Raw genomic sequence first — 26,401 nt, 5'->3', positions numbered from 1 at the left:
GTTTTCTTGGTTAAGAAACACATCAAAAAGTTGCATCTTTCTCATATAAAGCTATTGTTTTAGCCAAATGCATTCAGTCAATTAATTTCAGTGCTCCAAAACTTAAAAGGGACTAAGAACTGATGAAGTGTTTTGAAGACAATGTACTGTCCATGTGCCAGCTCTCACAGCAGTGGTATCAGATACCAGACCACTCACAGAGGAAATGTCCCATCAGTACAGATCACAGCTGCAAAGGCCTGACAAAAGCAGCATTATACAAATTCTTGGTTCTTTAACATGCAAAGCAGGTAACTGCACACAAAACCAAATGAAGTACAGTAAATCCAGACAGTTTTGTAAGAGTTAAACATGCTTCCAGGGCAGATATCTCCCAGTTTGCTCAAAGTTCTCAAACAGCTACTGACACACAGTGGTAATTCAGAGAATGAAACTTGTTCTTAATGATCCAGACACAACAGCCTCAAAATCTCTGTGAGACATTAAACCTGTGCTTGCAGTTCAGCCCATTCTGAACACTGCTTTGCTGACATATGGCCTCAGTACGCTTCCTGTCACTTTGAATTTTTCTAAGGACAGATGTGGCCCAGTGAAGCGGGTTGCCTCTGTGCTCCCCACTGCACTCCTAACAGCTGCATTACAGCTGCATACACAGTCTTTTACAACCAGAGGAGAGGAAAGTGCCAAATGTTGCTCTGGAGAGTGGGCTTGCATCCCCGGGAAATAGGAAAATATATTGTGAGATAGTGAAATATCTCAAAATACATAAAACTTTTCCTTCAAATCTTTTTTAAACAAAGCACTCCAGCTTCTTGCCATACATGAAAGCGTTTAATTTCTGCATTTAAAAGAAGGCCTAAGATGATTAACTCCAGACCTCCTCAAAGAAAGCATGAATCACATTGCTTTAATATAAAAATCAACTCCCAGTTTCCTGAGTTCATGGGGAAAAATAAAATATTCATGTTTCTCTTTAATACATTGATAAAATAAGCCATAAGAATCACAATAAAGACTGCAAGGAAGAAAAAGAAGAATAGTTCAGGAGGAATGGCTGTCATCCTGCAGATCCCTATGTTGCTGCTGACATGGATCAGGCCACAGAGTACAGCTCAACATCACAGTGATTAACCAGCTTGTGTCCAGAAGTGATAGAGCTCAGAGCATCACCGTTCCTACCACCGCTAATCCATAATCTAATCAACCTGCTAGAACAACCAAGAAATGCTAGTAAATTTTAAAAATGACAAACCAAATTGAAAGGCAAACATGCTGTGATGCAACACTGGCATCTTTGTTAACATATAAATTGAACTTTGTTAACATGTAATTGTACTTATCAGCATGGTCCCCTTCCCACCATTGCAAATGCTAAACATTCTCAGATTATGAGACCATAAATACAGCAGTAGATGCAAATAGCCCGTTCGTCACTGGTATTACCATGCCCCTGTTTAGTGCATAAAGATAATAACTTCACATACATGAAGTTTAAGAAATTCAAGTGTTCAAAGGATGCAGTAGAAATGTTCTAATGTCCAGGTTTATAGTACCTTCAAATCCAGAATCTGAGATTCTCTCCTCTTAAAAAAAAAAATCTCACTCACAAACAACAGCAGATGTTTTGTTCAGCCACTTTCTAGAATGCATAGTGATGCCACCGAGGTCAGTGAAGTCACCCTTCATCCATTCTCGGGTAAGCAAAAGGAGGAAGCAGGTTCTCCTTGGGGTACGTTCAGCTAAGGAGTTCAGGCCTACCGAAATCAACAGCAATTCCGTTCAAAAACTAAGCTGTGAATACTGGAAAAACCACTAGAATTTCACTGCATGTTTTTTTATCTTATTTTCCACATAGCTTCTGTTAATTTTTCAGTGATTTTAGTGTCACCAGAAATTGATTTTGAAAGGTATCATTTTATACTGACTTGCAGAAAACTATTCTTACATTTTTCTCCTACAAATGGAAATGCTGTTCATGACGCAAAGGCTTTCTGCAAGGTTCATAAATAGAACATTTCCTTTTCAAATGGAATTAGAATTCCTAATGACACAGATGTTTTATACTTTCCTTCTTTTAATATGTATCTTTGAATCATATCTGAAAAGCAACGATATAGTCTTCATAAAAGTGGAATACATATTCCTCCATTTAAAAGGAAAGCTGAATAGAGAACGTTTCAATTCTAGCTTTTGTCACTGCTATTTCTTTGTGGTTTTGGTCTCCCATATCTCTATTTATGTTATACCGTCACAGTCAACAGTTGTGGCAACACACTCAGCAATAAAAATGTTTAGATACAATGAAGAATACATGTACATATATATTGTTCTTAGCACAAACTGAATTTGTACAACACTTTAAAATTAGAATATCCATTGCACCTAAGAACTTAAAAAAACACTGCTTTTGATAAAAGCCCTATACTTATACTTGACTTCTTGGTTTAGACCTCCGTGCATTTTGCTTTTTTTTTTTTTTTTTAAAGTGCACTAAAATATTCAGTTGAAATTATTAAGAACTAAAGTATCAAGAACTGAAAGATTCCATTACCCTCACATTAACTTCAACCCAAACTAAAATCTGCGTGGCTGTATCAGTATACCCACAGAACATACTAATCTTTCCTAGACTTAAAATCTGTTAAGAAAATCTCTTCCTGAACAGACCAGGTGCCAGCCATAGCCATTAAAAAGGAAAAGCACTATGCCTTCTGTGGTGTGCACTGCTCGTGGAGCACTGTCATCTACAAACTACTTGGCTCAACCAGGAAGGCGATTCACAGAGCACAAGAAACAGAACCACTCACTCAGGTACATCAAAGTGATTTTGTTTTCTAACAGGGAATGAATTAATCTTAACGAATTCAGTCCCAGATGAGTTTTAGTTCAATTAAATATATGTAGGGAAAAATGCATGATCAAACAGAATCAGCATTGCATCCAGAGACTGCTGAGGGACGCCATGTATTTACTCAGGCTACAGGGCCTCTTTTAATCTTTCATTAATTTTGCCTTGGTGACCATTTTATGTCTAGAGTCTGAGATATTGGATTAGCACAAAACAGCTGGAATCTCCCCTCACTTTTCACATCCTGCCAGCCTCCTGCCTTCTTCAGAAGCAAGGCCTTTCTCTGCCAGCCTCTGTACGTTGACTAATACTTGTTGGCCCTCACGGCCCTGGATTCTGAGAATACTGTCCTGCAACTGATCTTGGACACTTACCCTGATGGATGTTGAATCTCTCCTACTAAAAAGCTGTGATTACTTTTTGTGAAGTTGTTTTGCTCAGCGTCTCTGACTCACTTTGAGATATAGCTCAGAAGTCAATACTGCTCCCACACACTCTTGACAGAGTTCCCCTGGCATGTTAGCTGCAGCCATTTTCTCATAAAACAATCTAAGGCTGAAAGAATTACTTGAACATCTGGTTTACTTTCTCACTCTCCAGTATCTGTAGCCCAAAGACTCATTCCCTTAAGTGCTACTAAGCACTCACCTTGGGCTGTTCATAATATGCCTTACCCTGGCTGCGTCTAGTAAGAGCATTGCCAAAGCAGTTCAAAAGGAGAAATGAAAGACGCAATTGATTTACACGGAGTACCTTTGGCATGATGCTCACCCAAAATACTCTTAGGTTGCTCACGGACATACATCTGGTCATAAATTTAAAGAAAAGGGATCACTCATCTGCCTGCAGTAATTTTAAAATAATCCATGTTAATGTTTATTTAGTCCGTGTTATCCCTCTAATATTGCTCTTGATTCTTGAAAAGACTATCTCATGGAAGACATGCTAGACCAAAAGAGGTCAGTGCAAGTATACTCACCAGTTACCTAATGCATATACATTCTTAATCTATTTATTCATCTTTTAGGATATTCACCATACATCAACAGGCAGAGGTGGCCCATGCAATAAGACTATCTGTTTTTGTCTGTATGTGACTCCACGGTCACATACATATGAACATACAAAGCAACTGCTTCTATCCCAAAAAGATTTTAGGATGTTAGTCAAACTTAGAGAGGTGTGAGTTTGTAGGACAGCAAAATTAGCCTGTGTGGCAAATTTGCAGCTCCAGATGTCCAAGCATGAGCACAAATGAAAGAACACAAACATCTGCACACAGGTAAACAGATTTCTGGAAAAGGATCCAAGAAAGGAACTGGTTAGATAATAACCGTGTGACAAAGAGTCGGTGCTCAATGAGTTCTAGGTCCAGATAAGGGCCATCTTACACATACACAAGAAAAAATTATGGACATAAAGATAAGATATATCTTAAACAGCTTTGCTGTTATTAATAGCTGCACAAGTTCTGAAACATGGCTGAAGTATGTCTGATACTTACCAAAGCAAAAGCTATCAAGGACAGGTAGGTGATACACATCCTGTTCCCAGATCAACAACAGAACTCCTGCTGCCCTCAGGAAGCCAGAAACTGAACCATGATCACTAAAACACCTGAGGCAGAAGCAAACTAAAGCAAACTAAAAAGCATTTTTAGAAGCAAACTAAAAAATTTGACATGTTTCTATGTCCCTATTGCCCCACGTGTTGATAGACAGAACAAGCAGGGAACATTTTCCTAAAAAAGGAAACGTGTGTTTTATCCATCTGTTCCTCCTAGCGCTTTAGTGTACAACTCGGACTTTGGTAACAAGGACAGCCTTGTGATGCTTTAGGTTCATTCATATTCATGAGAGTAAATGTTTTCTATTGCAGTTGGAGTTACACTGACCTCATTCAATACTCTCAGCTAAAATCCATGAATATTCCTGAGAATCCAGTACTGTTATCAACAAGGAGAGCCACGCTGATTACATAGATAGTAAACACAAAAGATGATACAAACTAAACCCACCATTCTTTTCCAAGATTACTCTGGAATCACGAAGAGGAATCTTTTCACTTTTTAATATCTATGTAGGCAAAGTGTCGCCCTCCCAACCAGACATGCAGAACCCTTCTTCAGTTCTACAGTGCTCACTGGTATGAAGCATGCTACACCTCAGCAATAAGGCACTTTTACCTCTGTTACTCTGGGGTATTTTAGAAGATCACTAAATCAGTCACCAGTCTCTTGTTTCGGAGACTGTCCAAATATGAAAAAGAATTTCTTCAAGAAGAGAAGATATTGCATTTGCTGCATGGTGAAATGATGTGCTTTCAGAACACGTCGTTCCAGAACAACCACTCAACTTATCTGACTGCCAAGGACTCAGAGCATCTTGGAGTGAGACACACCTTCTCATGACATCTTGCGGCAGCATGACAAGCTGACAGGGTTTTTGGTTTGTTTTCATAAAAAGCAATTTAAAATGTTGCAAAACAGTGGTATTACACAAAACCAAACACACAACAAAAAGCACCAATTTATAATTAAATTAAGGTGAACAGAGTAGCAAAATTAACTTGAGAAAAATTTCCCATACAGAAAGCATAACGACACAGCACAAAAAAATAGGATTGTTATTTTAAACTAATAAAAGAAAGTCAGAAAACCGACACAAGTTAATGCAATTCAAACTAAATGTGGGTCACAGATCTGAAGACAAGTATGGCTTTCTAATGCCTAATACATTCTTACCTATTTTAACTACAATATCAGTATCTCCTTCTTAAATTGTTGGCTTGCGGGGAAAGATTGGTGCCAATGGGAAAAGATTTCAATGTCCAGAAACTTAGTTACAAATGACTCCATTAGGCTAAATTACGTTGATATTTATGCTACATGTAATTGGAGAAATAACAAAATAGCATTTTTTTCCATTTGTTTTTAAATTGTGCTGAGGAAAAAGTGTCTTTTAATCATAGCTGAAATGAATTGGGGAACCTTATTGAAAAATACTGATCCCAGAGGAATCAATAAATGACCCTCCCTAAAAAAAAAAAAAAGTCAAAGATACCTCTAACTTAAATGAAATTAAAAACAACAAAGTAACTTAAGATATAGTCTTATACCTGAAAACACGCTCATTCACAAGTCACTGAAGATGATTTTCCCAGTCACTGACTAATGTTTAACTCACAGTTTCTCGACTATAGTTATTTCAGTTTCTTACTACGCAACTTGGCTTCTGAAATCCTGATTCAGCCCTTCATCCAGGCTCTGAGAAAGTGGTAGATATTCCTGTGAGGGCAGAAGCAGCTGGCTTTGTCTGGACTTCCTTAGAAGGGAACAGAATAAACTACAAGCAGGTTTTAGGTAAGCAACAAAGAGCAATGGAGAATGAAGAGAAAGCTTCTGGGAGTCTGAGGAACGTTCAATCAGAACTGCTGCTCTTTCTGAACAGTCAAGTGGGTTTCAAAAGCACCTATCTGCTCTTGTACACTCAAGGGAGTAAAACCGTTAACACAGGACTAACTCATATTTGGCTTCCACACAAGAAGAACAAAATCTACATTCAGTTGTGCACTCTTAGGTTACTGCTTCTGCCAAATTTAGCCACCACACAAAAGGTGAAATGCACTGTGACTCTCCAACCTGCAGAGGGATGGATACATGTGAAAAGCCCCTCCATGGGCTTTTGTTCACATTGAGTACTGTGAATTGTCAGCAGCCACTGGAAATCCAGGCTGAGGTGCTCCAGGGATGGAAGTGAAAGGAGAGGGTTGTAAACATAGGCTTGACTCAACTGATCCCAGCCTATATAGCGGTATGTCAGTACTATCAGACGCAGTACCATATATGCCTGCAACTACTTTGGAAGGTACTAAAATGAAGCACGTAATGCCAGTTCTGCATGAAGAGAATTCAGTTTGCTAGAACCTTATTTCATTTTTAAGACATTTATTTTGAAAAAATGGGTTAAAAGAACTGAACCTGCAAGCATTGCTCATCTTTCCAAATCATGTGTGAGAACTGTACTGCACGTTTTTCTTGGTCTCCTTACACTCACGTTACTGTGTCATGAAATACATTTGTGCAGTTAGGAAAGACCGTCTTGTATGCAGGAGATCAAGAGGTTCAACTCCTCAACCAGCACAGGCTTCTCTAACACTCAGCATAACTCCTCTTATGCCTTAGATCAAAAAAGCATGTAACATAAAGGACACTTTCCCAGAGAGACACTCTAAAGACATTAAAGTCTGCAAAGTGCTTGAAGGACTATTCTAAATCCATATAAGCAAATTTGACATGTAAGACCCTGTCTGGTACCTTGACAAGCTACATACATTTACCTTATGTTTAGTACAGAACTTTATTTATTTCATAACCTGCTAGAGACTGAAAAATACATTTATGGCACACATGAATTTGCTGGAACACAGTTATAGCAAGTGTAGTAAGTAGGAGGTTGTAAAACTTGGATTAGGAATATAATAGTCAAACCTCCCTTTAATATCATAGGAGTGCTTTTGGCAAAATTTTAGGAGGTTGCTAGGGGAGGGGAAGAAAATAAAAGTCCCTGAAGGTATTCCATATAAAGTCCACACTGGTTGCAGCCTTTCAGATGTACTAAACTAGAAAATGTACTACTGCATATTAAGTAATTAACAAATATACACACCAAAATCCATAGAACTGAGTCATATCACAAACCACAGATCAGGAAGTCTTCTCTTCCTCCAGTACCAAATCCCACAGCCCTTACATGGACATCAACTGGCATAAAACCTATTGAACTTAATTGTTGGAGAATATACAAACTTTGCACATCGCATTCAAGGGTTATGGGTGTGGGAAGGAGGTGACTGAGGTGTCTTGACTGAACCCTTATGAACAGGTCTGTTGAACAGGGGAGTGGAATTTTGTGGCTGAATTTACAGAGGTAAGTGGGCATCTGCTTTCCAGGACACCACACCGAACCAATATTGTTCTACAGGAAGTAAAGCCAGCTTGAAGCAATCACAACTTCTCAATTTTGTGTTGAATATAAGAATATAGCAAAACACATTATAATAAAAAAAACCAAAAACACAGTTGTACTTTATCAGAGAAATAGCAATGGGATACAGTTTTGACCTTTAGCTGCTCCCACTTTGAAAGAAGGTTTACAGATTAAAATTAGCGGGGCTTTTTGTCCACTTTTACAACACAAAAGAAAGCAAAATCACGAGACAGTACCACACGCAGCATACTGTGCAAAACAGCTTTCAGCAATTGTGGGCTATGTCAGAAAATAAGCACACACTAATTTTGTGGTCACTAGAGGGAGCCATCTGGCATTTTCCTTCTGCTGCTCGTCAAATGTTTGAAATTCAAAATTCATGGCTCTGCTAAGGGAAAGATTTGTGTGAGATCCAAACATACCAATTAGTAAGTGCTGCAAAGAAGAGTTTGGATACGCAATTCCCCCTTTGTCTCCCAGTCTTTAGCTAGAATCTAAAATAATCTTGGAGAACATTCACTTACGTAAAGTGCATCTTTGTCTTTGAAAGTAGGCTGGGAAGCAGGGTGGCAGAAAGATCATCTTCATAAACTGTGGAACACATACACAAGAACAAGTTTCTCTTTCTTTCAGGATGAGGTTTAAGAAGGAGTTCAGCAAACTGTCTTCTTCCTGTAACCATGTTCAACTTACAGGGACGCAACACATCCTCACAACCTTCGTGGTACAAACATTGAGTGCAGGAAGTTACACACCCTCAACATACAAATGCTACAGTTATGGACTCTCCTGACCTAGATCATTCAATGAGAAATTAGAATGAAACATAAGAGACTTTGCCCAATCCTTAACTATAAGGTGCTACAGAAAATAAAATGTAACTGGATGGAATGTTAAGTAGGAACTGCCAGAAGACAGGCATGTAAATCAACCTTCAGTGAGTCTTTACAAGAGAGAAGAGGCCAAAGCCATCCGTACCTTAATTTTTAACAATCCCCTCTTTCATCAATGTGTCTAAGCTTCCACTCCTAGGCCTCAGCTGCTGTATTACTTTACAGATACATTTCCATGAACATACCTAGTTATGATGAACAAGTATTTAGAAAAGCTAATATAGCTTACATTTCTGTGAAAGTGTATATAATCAGAGTGAACTATCTTCTCAAAAAAAAAAAAATTAGAGAGTCTGCACTTCTAAAAGAGAACCTAATCACAATGAATTTGCATGTTAGAAAACTAACCAAGCCCCACATTGAAGTTTTACGACTTCAGTTATAAAACACTAGCTTCAGCAGAGCCATGCCTGATTTGTATCGGGGAATGCAAAAATCAAACCAGGTTCAAGCATTTTCCTCTATATCTTCTTTTGAGATACTAAGACTTTACACGGTATGTCCGTGTGCTTTTAAATCCCATTGATTGATACCTCTCCAAATAGAAGACCTCACATTAAAACTTTTTACTTCCATATTACAAAAATCTGAAAGCCTCATACTACTAATAAAAAGCAATATAAAATCATTTTAACTCATTATAACCTTCCCCCACCATCTCATTAGAAACAGGTCAGGAATAAATCAAGTCACTTCCAACCACCTGGCTTCCCAATCACCAGGCAAAACAAGAGAGAATCAGGATCCCCTAACGAAGACAGGCTTTAGCTTTTCTTATAAGGACTGCAGTCAAATGTCAGAAGTTCTAAGCCTTTTCTAAATGTTATTCAGTACAACGCAGACAGACTTGTAACAGAGCTGCTGCTCCAAACAAACACAACACACAGAGCACAGCCCCTTCAAGCATGCTGTCTAGTCACAGCCACATAGCACTGTTACTGTATTCAGCAAGCCAGCCAGAAGTACAGACGGGATGTTTTTATTAGACACCACCTAACTCCTGAAGGATATTGCTTGATCCAAACAAATTCGATTAAAACAAGAATTTGTCTTTCTTATGGTATCACATACAGAGGTTTCTTTCTAGAGACTTACTCGTGGTTTTTCATTTGTTAAGCTGTATAGTTTCTGAGATTATTGCTACAATAATAACAGATGTGAACTTTTTTAAGACTTACCTCACATTGCTAGTCACCACATCGAACATTGACCATTAAACACAGCACCACCTAAAACTGAACAGGTGTGCATCAGCCCTTGCCTACTGGCATGCTTTATTCAATTAAGCTTATGTATCTCAAAAGCAGGTCTCTCAGGAAGGTAACATGGCTCGTTTGCATTCTGTGGTGCTTGGTGAATCACTGCAGAGTAAGGTTCATTTTCTGTTTTTTATTTTTCACATACATTTAAATACTATTAACTCATTTCTGTTCTGTAACCCAAAAAATACCAGAATGAAGAGCATTAAGCAAACATCTTCACTTAAGAACAGAACAAGACTCAAAACCCAGTCAAAGGGAAGGAATATTCCCTCTCTCCATCTTAAAAGATAGTAGAATGATGGTTGTGGGCAAGAGTCCGAATATAGCTCATTTCTTTCACTGACTCCATTTTAAGAAATAACAATCCACTTTAGTGTTGCAGCTTTATTTGAAAGTGACTTAAGAGTTTTGTTAACACAGATTTTCATACAAAACTGGTACAGTGAAAAATAAACTTCAGAGGTTTCCTAGAGCAGATTACAGGCTGTAAGCTCATCATCAAATGCAATATATAGAAAAAGACAACCTGTTCAGTCATGTTTGCAGACCAGCATCAAGTAATTCTGAAAATCTAGTTTTAATCTATGCAATCTAGTTTTACTATTGTGCAAAAAAAGCCCACCCACTTATTAAGAAAGGAGTCTTACTACCATTCTACCCCACTGCATTTCCAATTTACAGTCACAGTTTTGATGAACTGTAAAATAGAAACACATCAAGATTTCCAACAACATGTTCAATTAGTAACGGTCAAATTTTACACACCTGATATTTTAGAAGAGTTTAAGAAGTCATGGACAACACTACATTTGGACAAAACTTGATGTATTGCAGTTTCCAAAGAACTCAGAAGTCCATAAAAGGCAAAACAAAAAAATCCCAAACCCTGTAACAGTTTCTTTCAAACCCTACCATTTCAGCAGTTCAATTTCACACCTGCTGGGATCCTAATTTTTTTTTCTATGTCATGGGATATTGTACTGTAGACATGTACTGGCAGTATTAGTAAGATCCAGAAGATAAAAAAAAAACAAACACAACCCTTTAGAGTCCTGCAATTCTTTTACCAGTCTTACCACATGCTTGGAAGAATGTAAGGCTCCTCACCAAATCAATCATTTTTTTGTTTGTTTGTTTAACTTTTATTCTTACCTTTATCTGCAATCAGCTTTCTCAAACAGAAAATCTATTTTGAGAACAAACTTTCTCATTATACATACAGTTCCCCAAACACCCCATTTTGACCAGGGCAGGGAGGGAGCAGGGATGGGGTAAACTGTAAAAGCTTGGTTCCATGCCACCCTTGTAGTCACAGGAAAGATACTGTTCCTCAAACAGTAAGGCTGTAGAGAGCTACCAGAGAAGAGCAAAATAGTACTACTCCAACTACGAAAATAACTGGTAGTGTAATTCTTGCACTTGCTATTCCCTGTATCCCATGAAGCAAAATGGTTCTGAATCATGCCATGTCATGCAATCGCATTATTCTTTGTAGAAGACTGAAAGGGTCTGTTTTCTCCTACCTGTTAGGCTTGCTTCTCACTTTATGATTCCCGGGCTCAACCTGAATTGCTTTGTTGTGGCCCTTCAAGTATGTGTGCTAACTCCACAAAGGAACTGCATCAGTGTAAAAGGCTGCTAATCAGTAATCTCAGAAAATCTTTAAGTATTCCCTGGAAACCGGAACTTCACTTCCTGTTCAGGTCCTGCCTTTTCCTCTCATCTCTCAAACACGCATAAATCTTCCTTTATGACCCCTCTCCACCCTGTGATACTAATGTAAACAAAATCCGGTGATAGAATAATCAAGTTTTTGCCAGGGAAAAAGAAAAGCACCATACTGTTAAACCTTTGTTTCTTCCAAAAGAGTTACAGCAACTTCCAGAGACCAAAGTCTCATGCATACTATTGCTCAAAACCTTGCTCCCAGGTCCTCTGTATTAATGTACTCTGCAATTCTTTGAATCCTGGTATTAAAACGGAAGAGATATTGAACATTCTATGTGATTACAGGAATACTGAATATTCCTGTGAAATTCTATTTATGTTAAATTTGTGTGCAACAGACCTACTTTGTGCCTCGTGACATTTACAATGCAGATTTAGTTCTCCTGCGAGGCCGATGAGTCATTTACTATTCATTGGCATTGAACGGTTTTGCCATAGCCACCTCTTCCAGCATCATAGTCTTGTCGATATTCATCTCGGACCTTACAAAGGAGAAAAAAAAAACAAACAAAAGTAAGTCTGTGAAAAATATAAAGAAAAATATTTTCTGAAAAACTACTGCACCATAAGACTATCTATTTCTCAAGAACTATTACACCATCAGACTATATAGCCAAACTGAGACCACTGTATTTAAGTGTCCACAAAAGCTGAGAAGACAAAAAAGAAGGCAAAGTGTGTCATGCAGAAGCCCACAATACCACATAAACAAATTTCCTTTTTAAAGGAATTGGGCATAATTAATCAAGACAGACAAAGTGAAGGTGGCTAGTCTCATTTTTCAGCAGTAAAAGCATCTGCTACCTGTTCAACTTTAGGTAAGCTAAGTGCCATCCTTTGTGTTCTTGACAGTCTCACATTTTCTGGGCTTCATTACACCAGACAGCCGACAAGTTTTTAAAAGTACTTTCAGTGAAATAAATACATGAAAAAAGTTACATATTCTTAGTGGATATCATCACCACAGACAAAATGTCTTCAGAATTAACGCATATTACTATCTTTAACAACAAACCTGAAGTTGCTGTTTCTTAAGTTGTTCTGAGTGTGTTAATTCAAATAGCAATTATTTTGCAAAATCACCAGTCCTTTAAAAACTGGACTGTACAACAACCTACCTGGCCCCCTGATCTTCCACGACCATACTGTCTACCCTCCTTAAAGCCTGCATCCCAGTCTGTCCTTATGATCCTGTCATCAAGTCTGGTTCCATTAATGTACCGCATTGCATTTTCAGCATCTCCTCTTGCATAATATCTTATGAGTAAGTTAAAGAAAAAAAAACAGGCTTCTAATTGCAGCATGTGGAAAGAACAAATATATCCCATGAGCTGCAAAACCAAGTATTTGTTTGAATCAGGTTCCTGCTCAGATATTTTTAAAGGTGCCTGCCATTTACGAAGCTACAGGGGCTAAGAAAACTAACATTAAATCAGAGTAATGTGCAGGAATGCAAGCATGTCAGAAGCACATACGTTGGATCAAGTTGTGGAGCCACACTCTCCCTCTGAAGCACCAAGGTATGTTACCAAGCAAGGAAAGAGAATCCCCACGTGTTCCTGTCACATCCAACCACCATCACCTCAGCATAACAGAGCGATCCTCAGTGACACTTTGGGCCGAAGCCAATGCACCAGCCATGCAATGTACCAACAAAAACCCTCAGACACGTGCTCACACTTAAAGGAACCCACCTTCCCTTGGGCACCAAGGACAGGTTCTTCCTGGAGAGCTGGACTGCCTGCCGGAGCCCAGGCTGAAGCACCAGGCTGAATGGAGCCTAAGGGCCCTTGCCTTCCACCCGCCATGCTGCCCAGAATCATAGACAGGGTTGGAAGGGACCTTAAAGCCCATCTAACTCCAACCCCCTGCCAAGGGTAGGGATACCACCCACTAGATCAGGCTGGCAAGGCCCCATCCAGCCTGGCCTCAAGCACCTCCAGGGACAGGGCACCCACATCGGGACACCTCAGTCACTTTGTGCTCAGTAGCTCCCCCACCACCCAGGGCCCCCAGCACAAGGATACTCCACGAAGCAGAACCCGCAGGCGGTTTTCTTCACTTTGTCCAGCCCCATGATGATCTTCTTGATGTCACCACTCTTGCCAAACAGCTCGTGGATCTGCTCCTCGGTGGTGTAGAAGGACAGGTTCCCCACATACAGCGTGCAGCTCTTCCGCAGCAGCCGCTCCTGGTCATAACGGGTGCCCTGCAGGACGGCCGCCAAGTCAGCCCACCTCCCGAATACGGCCGCCAGGGCAGCCCACCTCCCGACCACCCCGTCACTCGGCCGCCAGGTCACGCCGCCACCCGGCCGACCACCCCGTCGCCCGGCCGCCAGGTGACCCCCCGCCCCGGCCCCGCTCCCGCCGCCCACCCGGAAGTGCTGGTCGCGGTACTGGCTGAGGTCCACGTAGGAGTCGCTGCGCAGGATGCTGAGGCTGCCCCCCGAGCACATGTTGCCGGCGGCGGGGCACGGCGCGGCTCTCGCGAGACCCGCGGCCGCCGGGGCGGGGACGGAGGCGAGGGGGTGGCAACTCTCGCGAGAGCGCTCGGCGCCGGGGCGGGCGCGGTGCGAGCATGGTGCTGCGGCGGCTGTTGCTGGCGCTGCTGAGCGACCCGCGGCTCGTGCAGAAGCTCTCCGAGGCGCCGCCCATCCGCGCCGCCGCCCGCCTCACCGCCAGCGCCCTCAGCCGCGGCCAGCTGGGCGCCCGCCGTGCCGCGCGAGAGCTGGGCCCCGGCCTGGCCCGCCTGAGGGACGCCTTCCTGCGGCCGCCCGGCGGATGGCCGGGGGCGCCCGGCGGCGGGAGAGGCCGCGGCGGCCGGCCCGGGGCCCAGCCGTGAGCGGCGGGACGGAGCGGGAGGAGGAGGAGGAGGAGGAGGAGGAGGAGGAGGAGGAGGAGGACGGGGAGGAGGAGGAGGGCCGCCGGCGGGCCGGAGGAGGAAGAGGAGGAGGAGGAGAGGACCGCCACCGCCGGACAGGAGGAGCCCCGGCGTGACGAGGCGAAGCTGCTGCCATGGACTTACTTCAGCGCCGGCCCGCACTCTCCACAGGACTCGGCAACACGCAGAGGACGGACTCAGCGTTAAACATCAACCAGGATACTGTCAGCATTGTCACTTTAAGTGCTTGATTAAGAAACGTGAAATAAAGCCACATTTCGCACCGGAATTCGTTAACAGTTCCTGTCTGTACAACAGTAATGTTCTACATTTGTATGGCAACTTCAATACAAAAAGCTCCGAGAGTGCTTGATGATGAGGATGGTGGTGATGGATAGGATAGTGCCTTGCTTTACAGGTGGGTGCGGGAATTTGGTAGCTATCCTAAAGGCACACCTCAAGTCCATGGTAGCAAAAAGGATTTAGGGAAAAACAAACAAAAAAAAAGGCCAAATACTGCTATCCTAACTATAAATAGAGAAAAAAATGTATTCATCTTACGTAACGTATAGGGCTGCTTTACTCTCATTGCTGTTTCTAACACTGTCCATGAGACTAAAATAGCCGTCCCACACAGTGTGTTTACTATGTCCATCTGCCTAGATGCTTAGTTAACTTGGGAGGGAGGCTTCCAGTCTTTGTATTGCTCCAGGTGAAAGAACCTTGCAAATCAGATGAGATGCATGGTTTCCTGCACTGTTGGTAAAATTAAACTTCCTGCCAACAAAGACTTGTGTGCAAGGATGGAAAACCTGAATCTGTAGTACAAGTGATAAAAGTAGCAGGTGAGACAAAAGCAGTGTAATGTCATTCTGAATTAGTGTTTGTAGCACAGAGTCTCTTCCTGGCTCCATCTCAGGTTACCTGTGGAGCGGTGGAAGTGTCATGTTATGGAACTGGTGCTTCATCAACTCTGAACAGTTTCAAGATCTACCCTGCTTATACAGCCAGAGATAGTAAATTTCAAAATAATTTTCAAATTTTAAAGAAAGCTGTTTAAAAACAGCTCGAAACAGTAAATGGGATGCGGAATACAAGCTGTGGCACAATACTGTTGTCCCAGTGTAAAAGAGCAAAGAAAAAGAGCAAATGAACTTGGAAAATACAGCTGGTAAATGTCATGATGCTTTCGTAACTTCTTCACTACTGGATGAGACATCTGTACAAACACACATACAACCCCTCCCCCTACCTCACCAAAAAACATGCACCTTCACTATGCAGGCCTGTCAGTAATGAGGGATAAAGGATCTTACAGTAAGCATGTAGGGGAGACTTTTAACACAAAATGCTTTATGAGAGAGAGAGATGTTCCTTAAAAATCTAGATTGAATATTTAATTTGGAAGATAAGAGGCAAATCCTTCATGTGGATTTTTCTTAGCCTCCCTTTAGACTCTGGTATCAACCATTCTTGTCTCTGTTGAAAAACTGGCAAATAAGGTCTTATGTGAAGTTGTATGGATGAAGAACTGCAAAAAGCTTTGCTGCCATTATAAGCAGAAAGAATCAGTGTCAGATTCAGTTCATAGAGAGAGGTGTTACAAATGTACCAAATTAGTATCTCCCTCCAGGTCAGGATGTTTCTGCATTCGAAGTTCTAAATGTTCTGAACTAAAATGTTTAGTCATGCTGCGGTATCCTACTTCAAAATGAAACTGGTCTCTATTAGGGCACCAGAGCTGTGATCCATCATTCCGACTAAGCTGGGAGCTGGTACTGAAAGGTGAGGGGGGCACAGGGAATGCGACTCCTCCCTGGTAACCTGCATACACCCCTACAACAGAACTGCTGCTCCTCTAACCTTGCCATCAACCAGTTCAGAGATGCATCTGGTCAAATGCATAAAAGGAATTGAGCCCCTCCAAGGTGCCAGTTTTCTGTCTGTTCAGCTCCTTGAATTGAGCCATCACCGGGCACAGAGCCACCCGAGAGCAATGAAAGCTGTGACACTCACCTGGAATGCAAAAAGGACCTGCCCCATTTCAGGAGCTAAGCAGCAGACAGGCTTAGTCACATCAACCAGTGACCTCACATTGCTGTATGTAATTCTTGTGCAGAATTTCCACAGGAATGAAACTGGCAAAAACAATGCTTGGATTTTAGGATTTAGCATAAGTGTCTATGCTGAAGCATCTTCTGAGTTCTAAATCAGATTCTGTTAGATCAATACTGGGGACTTTTCAAGACAGAACCACCTAAGAGCACCTTAGACAATAATATCATGATGCTGATGCCTATATTGTGACTGCAGTCTGGTCTAATGAGAGTGAAGAGGTTATGCCTAGTCCAGTGACCTCTCTCCAGCAGCAGCAGCATTAATGTCTGTTATCAGTAACGCAGTCCACAAGCCCTCTATCTGAGTCTGTAAGAACTTTTAAAGAATATCTCACCTGAAAAGAGCTAAGCTTGAATCACAGTTTTTGTGGACTCTGAGTTCACCCTCTCTCATCCGGAAAATTACACAAGTTCTTAAGAAACACCACAGGGACTGAATGACTCGCATCTAGCGAGAGCTAGCTATCCTGAGGAGTGTACAAGCATGAAGAAATGGAATGAAGAGAATCAGGAAGCTCATGGGCACTGCCCATACTGAGCATGGGACTGTGACGAGGAGGGTCTGACAGCACATTTGTGCAGAGTCAAAGTGCAGTGAAAAACTATCACATTGTTCTAACATCTAAGGGCTCTGATGATCTCTGCCTAGCTGAAGGATGTATAGTCCTAGCTGACTTCTCCAATTTTCACTGAAGAGGAAGGATATTTGTGGTGGGTCTTCCATTGATAAGTGTGGAAAGATCAGAGTCTCGTTCTTGAGCAAGACACCACACTTTGTAATTGTGGCTCTGACTGTTCCAGGGATTATAACAAAAAAATGGCAGTCATTGCAGGTAAAATTCTTTGCTTGCTGCCCTACTGTTTGGCAGAGGGTTTCTTCTTCAGATCCAGCCATATCAATTACTTCTATATGTGTGTCCTTTTTTTTGATATTAAGCAGAGACCTAGGAGGCATGTAGGTGTGAGCAAAGAGTAGAGTATAATGTCTTGTATGGTTTGAGGACCCTGGAGAATGCATGAGATGTTCCAGGTGAAACAAACATGGTATCAGTCCCCCCTGGTGTAGCCACCCAAACACCAAAGCCCCAAGAATGTTGAAAATAATAATGACAGGTTTCCACTTCATAGCTCTATTCTGTGATGTGCTGAACAGGACTAATGGTAAGATGAGAGGAATGAGAAAACGAGGTTCTTGGTGACTGAACAGGGAGAGGAATGCCAAAGGAACAAAATAAAACAGCAGTAATTTTGGATGGCCCTCGGAATGCACAAATACCCTAGGTGACCCACGGTAGTATGATTTGACCTGCAGTAATTGACAGATGTATTTCTTTAGCATTTTAAAACCGGCACCAATGGCCAGAATATGTAAGATCCCAAAGAGCATTATTCCATTGACTGTAAAATGCGTAACTCGTGGGTGACTTCCATGCTGCGCAAGATTATGAGGATTGAGATTATAGCTGAGAAAATTTAAAGGGGTTACTACCATTTTGTGATTCAATTGAGCTATTACATGAAATAGGCTGCTCTTTTTAATGCTGTAAAAGTTGTCTAAGCCCACAGAGGTAAAATATAAGGTGTCAGCTGTTATGAAAACAATGGCAGTAAAACATGCACATGTGATTAGCTTCAATAAGGGGTTTACGATAGTTTTAATGCTCTTTTGGGAGTCAACATTTAAACCTGCCCAGTAAAGCAGGGGCATTAGTGCAAATGCCAAAAAGGTTGGCCTATTGAAAAACCCAGCAGTTGTTACAATACCTATGAGAGGGCTGCTTGTAGGCTTTACTGAGCTGCTGTCAGATTTGTTGGAGGAAACCAATACCAAGAGAAGAGCAAAGAGAAGTCCTTCAAGCGTGTTGGTAAATGTTCTTGTGTAAAATACCAGAGTGACATACGATCCAGCCAGAAGTACCAGCGCTTTCCATGGATCTGCTTCCCAGGAAGGAGCTAATCGATACACGCTATAGTCAAGTACAAAAGAAAAGATTGTAAAGAGAAGGCGAGGTGATACAAGAAGGGTGTAGCTGTTGATGCAACTTGAACATATGTTCAGCTGCTGCAAAGACTTGACCACCCAGTAGGTAACTCCAGATGTCATTAATGGGAAAACAACTGTTCTGCAAGGAGAGCTGGAAAGGAACTCCCAAGGGTAATAGACCTGTAGGTTTAAAATATCTCCTACAAAGGAAGAAAGAAAGAAAAAACAAACATACATAATATATTTTATTCAGTAATTCAGCACTAGAGATACAACTTAGTGTAAAAGGCATCATGATGCAGCGCAGTCCCTAAATCTTTGGGACTACTGTCAACCATGATTTTTTTAGGATCACACCGTTAATTTTAACCAAGTTTCGGGGACAGAACCGCATCTCTTAGGGCAGCACGGCTCTGGCCAGCGCTTACTTGGCAGCAGCTGCCACAGAAACCAGACCAGGGCCGGCCACCGGGCTCCCCGCTGCCTGCAAGGGCGGCGCAGCAGAGGGGCGCCCGAAGCAGGGCCGGCAGCTCCCCGCCTCACCTGCCGCCTTAGTGCCCCTCGGTCCGGGACCATGCCCGGGACCACCGCCGGGGCAGCGCCCACGAGCGGCGGCGCGGCCCCCTCGCGTCCCGAGGCCCCGCGGCTGCCGCCGGCACCTCCCTCCCTTCCTTCCCCCGGGGCCGGGGCCGGGGCCGGGGCCGCATCCCCCCCCCCGGGCCGCCTTACCTGCCATGACTTCGGGTGACTGGAAGAACTCGTCGGGGTGCAGGTAACCGGCCTGTGGCAGCAGGCACCAGCCCGCCCGCAGCGCCGCCAGCAGCGCCCACAGCCGCCTCTCCGCCATCTCGCGACCGGCCCGCCCGCCGGAGGCCCCGCCGCGCCGCCAGAGGGCGCTCGCCCTCGGCATCGTTATGGCAGAGCGGCCGGGCGCGCAGGTGCGGGACACTGAGGGGGGACCACAAGATTGGCGCTGCTGAGGGAGAGGGGGCAAAGGGAGGTGTCTCCTCCAGGTGGATGTCTTCTATGAGAAACACTCTGTAGTCAATAACATAGGCTCAGGCGAGGATCTCAGTGAAGTAGCAATTTTATTCGCGATTGCAATGGCGGGCGTCCCACAAGCAGGAGCGCACCTACTAGTTCCATAACACAGTTTATATACTTTTTCAATGGCCAGGACCCTCCCCTGTTTCCCCCCTGAGTGTGATTCATGGAAAAACTCTATAACTCAAAGCAAATAAGTTATACAGTAGGTATGTGGTTTATTTCGGCACCAGGCACGTGCGGGATAGCTCCCAAAGCATGCGCACCCTAATGCGGCAACTTGCTTTGGTTATATGCAGTAAAACGTTACATATGCATGAAGTTTCCCAATATGCCTATACATATTCATAACCTATCCCTGCTTTGTATTAAAATTAGCTCCAAGAAGTCATTTCCATAAACTCCTCCCATCTGCACCTGCGCAGTGCCTTCTGGTGGTGGTCATCGGGGGGTCGTGGGGATGAAGTCTGATAACTCCTCTTCATCACCACTAGCTGACCCTCTGCCTTTGTACAGACTCAGCTGCTTCTTGGCTCTTGTCCAAACCACAAGGTTGGTCTCAGCTGGTTTTTGAGACAGGTTCCCCATTTTTGTCAGGAAACGTCTTCTGTGAGGGGCCCCGAGACTCCTTGTTTCGGTTAATTTGCACAGTAGTAAGCAAAGACACTCAGTAATATCTATTTTAAAGCGATTAAGCAAGACCCATTCTTTCATTCCTGGCTTTAATAATTATGATTGTTTTATTTAGAAATCATTAATACGATTAAGCAAGCCCCCTGTTATAAATGACTGAGTCCCAAATAGGATTACAATCAAAGTTTACAATTTATTAAACAAATAGAGGCAAGCAAACAGCGCTGGGTGCGCCGGGAGTCTCTGCTCCACCAGGACGCACACCTGTTATGTAAGGCGGCTGGTTTTTATGCTCCTAGGCTAATACATATTCATTACTACTTCTAGAAGAGGCAGGGTTATTATAATTGGTTTCCCGAATCCGAAGTCCTCCCAGGTGCGCCTGCTTATCAGTCTCTGTTAGTCTCTTGGGGGCCGCTCGGTTGGGGAGGCTCATATTCTTCCTCCTTATCTAGTGGTCTCTTGGCTGGATGTCAGAAGTTACTGCACGTCCGTGCAGAGTCAGCAGTTTTTCTCTGAAGAAATCCCTTTGTTCTCTTCTCACCTAAACCCAGGCCTCAATGTTAACCCTTCAAATCCCTTAGTGGCACGAATTGCTGGACCATTCCTTACAATTCCTCCCCTTCTTTTTAATATCATCAATTCGTGTTTCTTCTTCAACCTTTGTTAGTAACAATTGGATTTCATCAGTCAGTTCTCGGGGTGTCCATTTCTTAAGCATCATTATCACACATCACCTTTTCTCTCCCAAAGTCATCACAAATTGGGTGCTATTTATTATTCGCCATATCAACAACGTAAAGCAAGGTATCATACAAGGTATAAACAATAATGTCATTACACCACATAAAAATAAAAATAGCATCCTTTTAACCCATGGTCCACCGGGCAACCATGAAAAGAAATCCCAATCCATACCCTTCCAAGTTTGTACTGGGACGTGGGCTAGCTTTTTAATTTCTTTTGTTATCTGCTTAACCACTTTTCCATTATCATCAATTTGTAAACAACAATTAGAATCGTTCAGTTTTCCACACACTCCCCCTTCTTCTGCTAGTAAATAGTCTAAGACCATTCTATGTTGAAAGATAGAATTCCTCATCTGAGTGGATTGATCAGCCAGAAGATCCAAGGTCGTCACTGTTTGATTGGTTACAACTTCGAGGATAGCTTGCGACCTAATTATTCGGTTCAAATTATAAATAGGTTCTCGGGCTCCTGACACCAACTCATTCGGGTTCCAGGTAGCTGGCCCATAATGCTGTATGATTCTTTCAGGAGGCCATTCATCCTTTCCCCATTTTTGGGCACTACCCCCCGCTAAGGAAGTATCAATAGATCATTTTACTCTGTTCAGGTCATCATATCATCTTATTCCTAAATGATTTCCTTGTGTTTGTGACAATAAAAAGAACAAGGGTCTTACGTACCCCACATAGCATATTCCCGACCAGTTTCCAGGTAGCCTCTTCTAAGCATGTTTGCCACACACCCAATAATGTCCCTTCAGGGCCCACATCCCTTTTGGAAAAGGACCATCCCATCCCTCTTTACCCTTTGGGGCGTGATAATACAGAGTGTCCTTGTTACCGAGTGGTCCTGTTACAATGTCTGCCCCGTTTGTACTCGTATATGCGCACTTCCAAGCTCCCACGTTGGGTTTCCACTTACAGTCACAATTCAGTTCTCTTTGGCGGCCTGTCATATTATAAGCTGACCAGAAATGTTTAAAGAACACTCGCCTCCCATTCTCATCCTGCCATTTCCAACGATAGACCTGCACCACATGCTATTCCGTAGAGGTGTTATCACGCTGACAGCTCAAGATTTGACCATCGAATTGTCCCCCCGCTTGTGCTCTTGCCACAGTTTCACATCCGGATCCAAAAAATTCTCAGTATGAGCATTTCAGCCAAGTCCCGTTTCTCAGCTGAACATGTGTGGTGTTTCATTTCCCACTACGTGCTGTACAGCTTACAGGACTACATCCAGGATCAGTACAATCATATCCGGGGGACAGAGTCCAATTGCAAATGCTTTTTCGCACTGCCACCGTTCCTGTTCTGTTCAAGCAGTATACACCCTGAGCTGACAAGTGCAACAGCCATGGACCTCCTTCCTCTTTCCAAAATTGCGTCCCATTATGAACTTCGCTCAAATTACTGACCCACCACTTGGGTTCGACCGGGCCTGCTACCCAGGGCCAACTTTCAGTTCCCCCCCGGTCCTCCACAAATCCAGCAGTTACTAAGGTTAAAGGCCTTGGCCACTTCCTCCCCCAAAGTGAAAAAGTTATTCCTCCATTCCTGCCCATGGCCCAATTGCCCCTGTAAAAACAATACCAGGAAGTATAGCATTTCTTATCCTTTTTTGCCGTCCAATCTTGAGAGTGTGGGAAGCGCCTTCAATCAGGGGGTTGGGCCCACTTTCAGAGCTTGTGTTACCATTCAGCCCTTCGGGGTGATCCAGCTCCTGGAAAAACTAATCACAATTTTATTATGGGTTTAAAAGGTTCTCATGTTATTTTTCTCAGGACAACCTGGTCTTAGCATGGGAGAAGTCCGGTCGAGGCACTCTCACTCGGCGGTCAATACCCATAAGGGGTTGCCTCCCTCGGTAGACCATACACACCGCAGTGGAGGGTCCTACCCCGGTCTTGCCTTCTCCCTTTCCTCCCTTCAGCCTTGTCCTCTTTATCCAGTGCCCTTAATTCATGCAGAACCTCATTGCTGGGATATCAGTTCCTCTTTAGTCTCAGTTTCAGTTCCCCAGGAGTGGACTCAACCCTCCAGGCTTCAGTAGTTATTGGTCCTTTTATTCTGGATGCGTGGGTCCAACCCCTTTCTGCTGTTCTCACAGCTGTTTCAGTAGTAAGTAAAACAAGGTACGGTCCCTCCCATCGGGGGTTCAATGATTCTTCTCTCCAGGTTTTTATTAAGACCTTGTCTCCTGGTTGTATTTTATGAATAGCAAATCCTAAAGGTGGTTTCTGAGTCATCATCCCAATTTCTCTTAGCTCCTGTAATCTCCTTCCAATGGTAATTATGTATTTCTGGATACTATGATCCTCAACTACATTGTTCCCTAGGGGCATCCCTTGAGAATAAGGCATACCATATAACATTTCATACGATGATAATCCAGTCTCACTGTGTGGTTTAGTTCTTATGTTTAAAAGTGCCAATGGTAAGCATTTCGTTCAGGGCAGCTGTGTCTCGATCATTAACTTAGCCAATTGTTGTTTTATTGCTTGATTCATCCTTTCTACTTTCCCTGAGCTTTGTGGGTGCCACGGAGTGTGGTATTCCCACTGAATACCTTTCAAGGGGTACATCCTTCAAATCTTTGTGGCTGGCGTGACTATGTTCGATTATTTCCACACAATTGTGTTCCAACGGTCCTTCTTCTGGAACAGTTCCTAGAAATACTGCTGGATATAACAGGTTAGTTGTTTTCAAGGTTATGTCATCTTGTTCAGTTAGTATTGCCTGATATTTCATCATCCGGCTGGGTGATAACCAGTGCCCCCCCCCCTTTTGTTCCAAAACGGTTGTTACCATATGTGGTCCAAAAACTTCAATATGTTTTCCCATTTGAAGGCAAATAATTTTCTACTATCTTTATCAAGAGGTACGCAAAAGAAGGCATCCTTTAAATCTATCACGGTAAACCATTTATATTTCCCTTTCACAGATGTTAACAATGTGTAAGGATTAGCTACTATCGGGTGAATATCCTTTGTTATTTCATTTATTGCTCTAAGATCTTGTACAAATCTATACTCGCCATTCGGCTTCTTTACTGGAAAAATTGGAGTATTGTATTCCGATTTACATTCTTCCAGAATCGTATATTTGAGAAATTTGTCAATAATTTTCACCATTCCCATGCCTAGCTTCTATCTTAAGTGGATATTGTTTGATTCAAACAGGTTTGGCTCCTTCCTTTAATTCCACCTTTACCGGTTGTGCCAGTTTCGACTTCCCTGGTACATCTGTTTCCCATACTGTTGGTATAACTGCATCTTCTACTTCTCTTGGAATATTAACAAAGGATTTATCTTTGATCATTAGGATTTGTCCTACTTTGGACTCAGGTACCTTCATTATTAATTCTCCATCCTCAAAGGTTGTTGTTGCATCTAATTTGGCTAATAGATCCCGTCCCAAGAGTGGAATCGGGCATTCTGGTACACACAAAAATTCATGGGTTAGTTCCTTACCCCCAAAACGCAAATAAAGGGGTTGTAAGAATGGCCTTTCCTCCTCTTTCCCTGTGGCTCCAGTTATTGTAGTTATCTTAGCTCCTAATTGTTATGAACAGACTCGCATATGAAGTCGGTCTGTTAATAAATGTTATTAATCACAGAATTTATTAATTAATTAAGTAAGCAAGCAGAAGCAAAACAGCGCTGGGCGGCCGGGGAGTTCCGACTCCGCAGCGGCGCACAATTTTCCTTCTCCGGGGGTGCTGTTTTATAGTATCCGAGTTCCAGCTTGTCCGGGCTTGTTGAACCAGCTGCGGCTATGCAGTCCAAAGGGGGGGGGGGGCTGCTTCCTCTCTTTGGTGCTCACGCGTTGTGCTAATGTTTGGGTGGGGGGAGTGAAGTAGCAGACAGGATGTCTTGCGATGGGGTATTTCACAGAGTCTTTGTACCTGTTCAAGGATGTGTACCCAACACCCCCCCTTCTTGTTATCTGCCTAATAAGCCTCCCCTTCATTGAGGCAACATTGTGCAACCTTATCTCCCTCGCAGATTCCCAAATTCCTTACAGATAGTTAGCAAATCCCCCCCCTCCCCAACTTTGTCATCATATATCAAGGTTCTATTATGATCAGGAAGCTCTGTCCCAACCTCGTGTAAAATACTATCTATTTTATAACCATCTTATCCCTTTTCTTTTTTTTTTTTTTATTTCTTTATACAATGAACAAATACATCTTACCCATTACACTAATCGTCCTTTTAAACTATTTAACAGTGAATATGTTGCTCCTATTACATTTACAGCCTAATTAACACAGAGAAAGAAGCTCCCATAACCAACAAAAAATTCAAGCCTCTGTCTTCGTTTCCTAGCTTTATTTCAACTAGTGGATCTGCTAGGGTAGATGCCCCAGGTCCCCGTCATTCCTGACTGTTGTAAGATTGTCCTGCAGCCTAAGACAATTTCTTTCTGATATCAGGGGCCGATTGCCCTGGAAAGAGGCTAGCCAATTGCCTCTTTTTTTTTTTTTTTTTTTTTTTTTAAGCCAGGTCCATTTTTTTTTTTCTCATTGCATTTCAAAGTTGGTCCAAAAATTCAAAAATTCCATAAATTCCATAGGGGTTTCTTCTGGACCTTGTTGGAACAGATTCTCAATTCCCAATAGCCAATTTAACCAGATTTTGGTATTTACATAATTTCCGGGGTGATTAGGGTCTCAGTGAGGGGGTCGGTCAGGGGAATGCAATCGTTGAAAGTTCCCTGAGCAGTCCCACTGGCAATCTGAGCTCACACATGAACTCAGGTTGTTTTAAGAGTTAGCTGCTTTTCTGTTTCCATGACAACTCTCTCGGACCCATCACGGTCCCTCTGCCCCAGAGGGCTCACACCCGCGATTTAGAGATCTCAGCCTCGGGTTGAGACGGAACTATTAACATTCCTACATCCTCTTTCCCTGCTCATTCAACTTCAAACAGCTCTGTTAAATACTACATGCCACACAACCTTTAACACCTTCAACAACCCTTTTAACACTTCCTTTATCTGTCTCCAGCCTGTACTTTTCTAATGCCAACACCAAAGGCTCAGTCAGGGGCCAACTTAATTCCAAACCTTTTCCCTCCAAGATGCTGAAACAACTTATCAGTATACAACATTTCATCCTCTTTTCCTTCTCTCCTCAAAAACAACATTAATTGCAAGACACTGTTATAGTCGATTGATCCATAAAGTGGCCATTTAGCTTATATAGTGGCCACCATTCATTGCAATACGTAGTGAAAGTCCTCTTGCTTTCTGTGCCCCCATTTCTAAC

The 26,401-nt window shown here is 42.7% G+C and overlaps 2 protein-coding genes across 2 annotated transcripts; both read right to left on the bottom strand.

The window, feature by feature from the left end:
* Positions 1-10,360: 10,360 nt before the first annotated feature.
* NCBP2 (nuclear cap binding protein subunit 2) lies at positions 10,361-14,254 on the bottom strand. The gene is made up of 4 exons (XM_048055115.2): positions 14,097-14,254; positions 13,747-13,928; positions 12,838-12,976; positions 10,361-12,201 (listed from the first exon to the last, which is right to left on the bottom strand). The coding sequence occupies exons 1-4, from the start codon at positions 14,175-14,177 to the stop codon at positions 12,130-12,132; spliced, it is 474 nt and encodes a 157-aa protein (XP_047911072.1). The 5' UTR covers positions 14,178-14,254; the 3' UTR covers positions 10,361-12,129.
* Positions 14,255-14,376: 122 nt separating this feature from the next.
* Positions 14,377-19,562, bottom strand: PIGZ (phosphatidylinositol glycan anchor biosynthesis class Z). Its single transcript, XM_048055114.2, has 2 exons — positions 19,433-19,562; positions 14,377-18,903 (listed from the first exon to the last, which is right to left on the bottom strand). The coding sequence occupies exons 1-2, from the start codon at positions 19,548-19,550 to the stop codon at positions 17,342-17,344; spliced, it is 1,680 nt and encodes a 559-aa protein (XP_047911071.1). The 5' UTR covers positions 19,551-19,562; the 3' UTR covers positions 14,377-17,341.
* Between the last annotated feature and the right edge of the window lie 6,839 nt (positions 19,563-26,401).

Source organism: Anser cygnoides, chromosome 9 (assembly GCF_040182565.1).
Source record: "Anser cygnoides isolate HZ-2024a breed goose chromosome 9, Taihu_goose_T2T_genome, whole genome shotgun sequence".
Taxonomy (NCBI): domain Eukaryota; kingdom Metazoa; phylum Chordata; class Aves; order Anseriformes; family Anatidae; genus Anser; species Anser cygnoides.
Note: the sequence above shows the minus strand (reverse complement) of the source record. Positions and strands in the feature narration are given on the sequence as shown.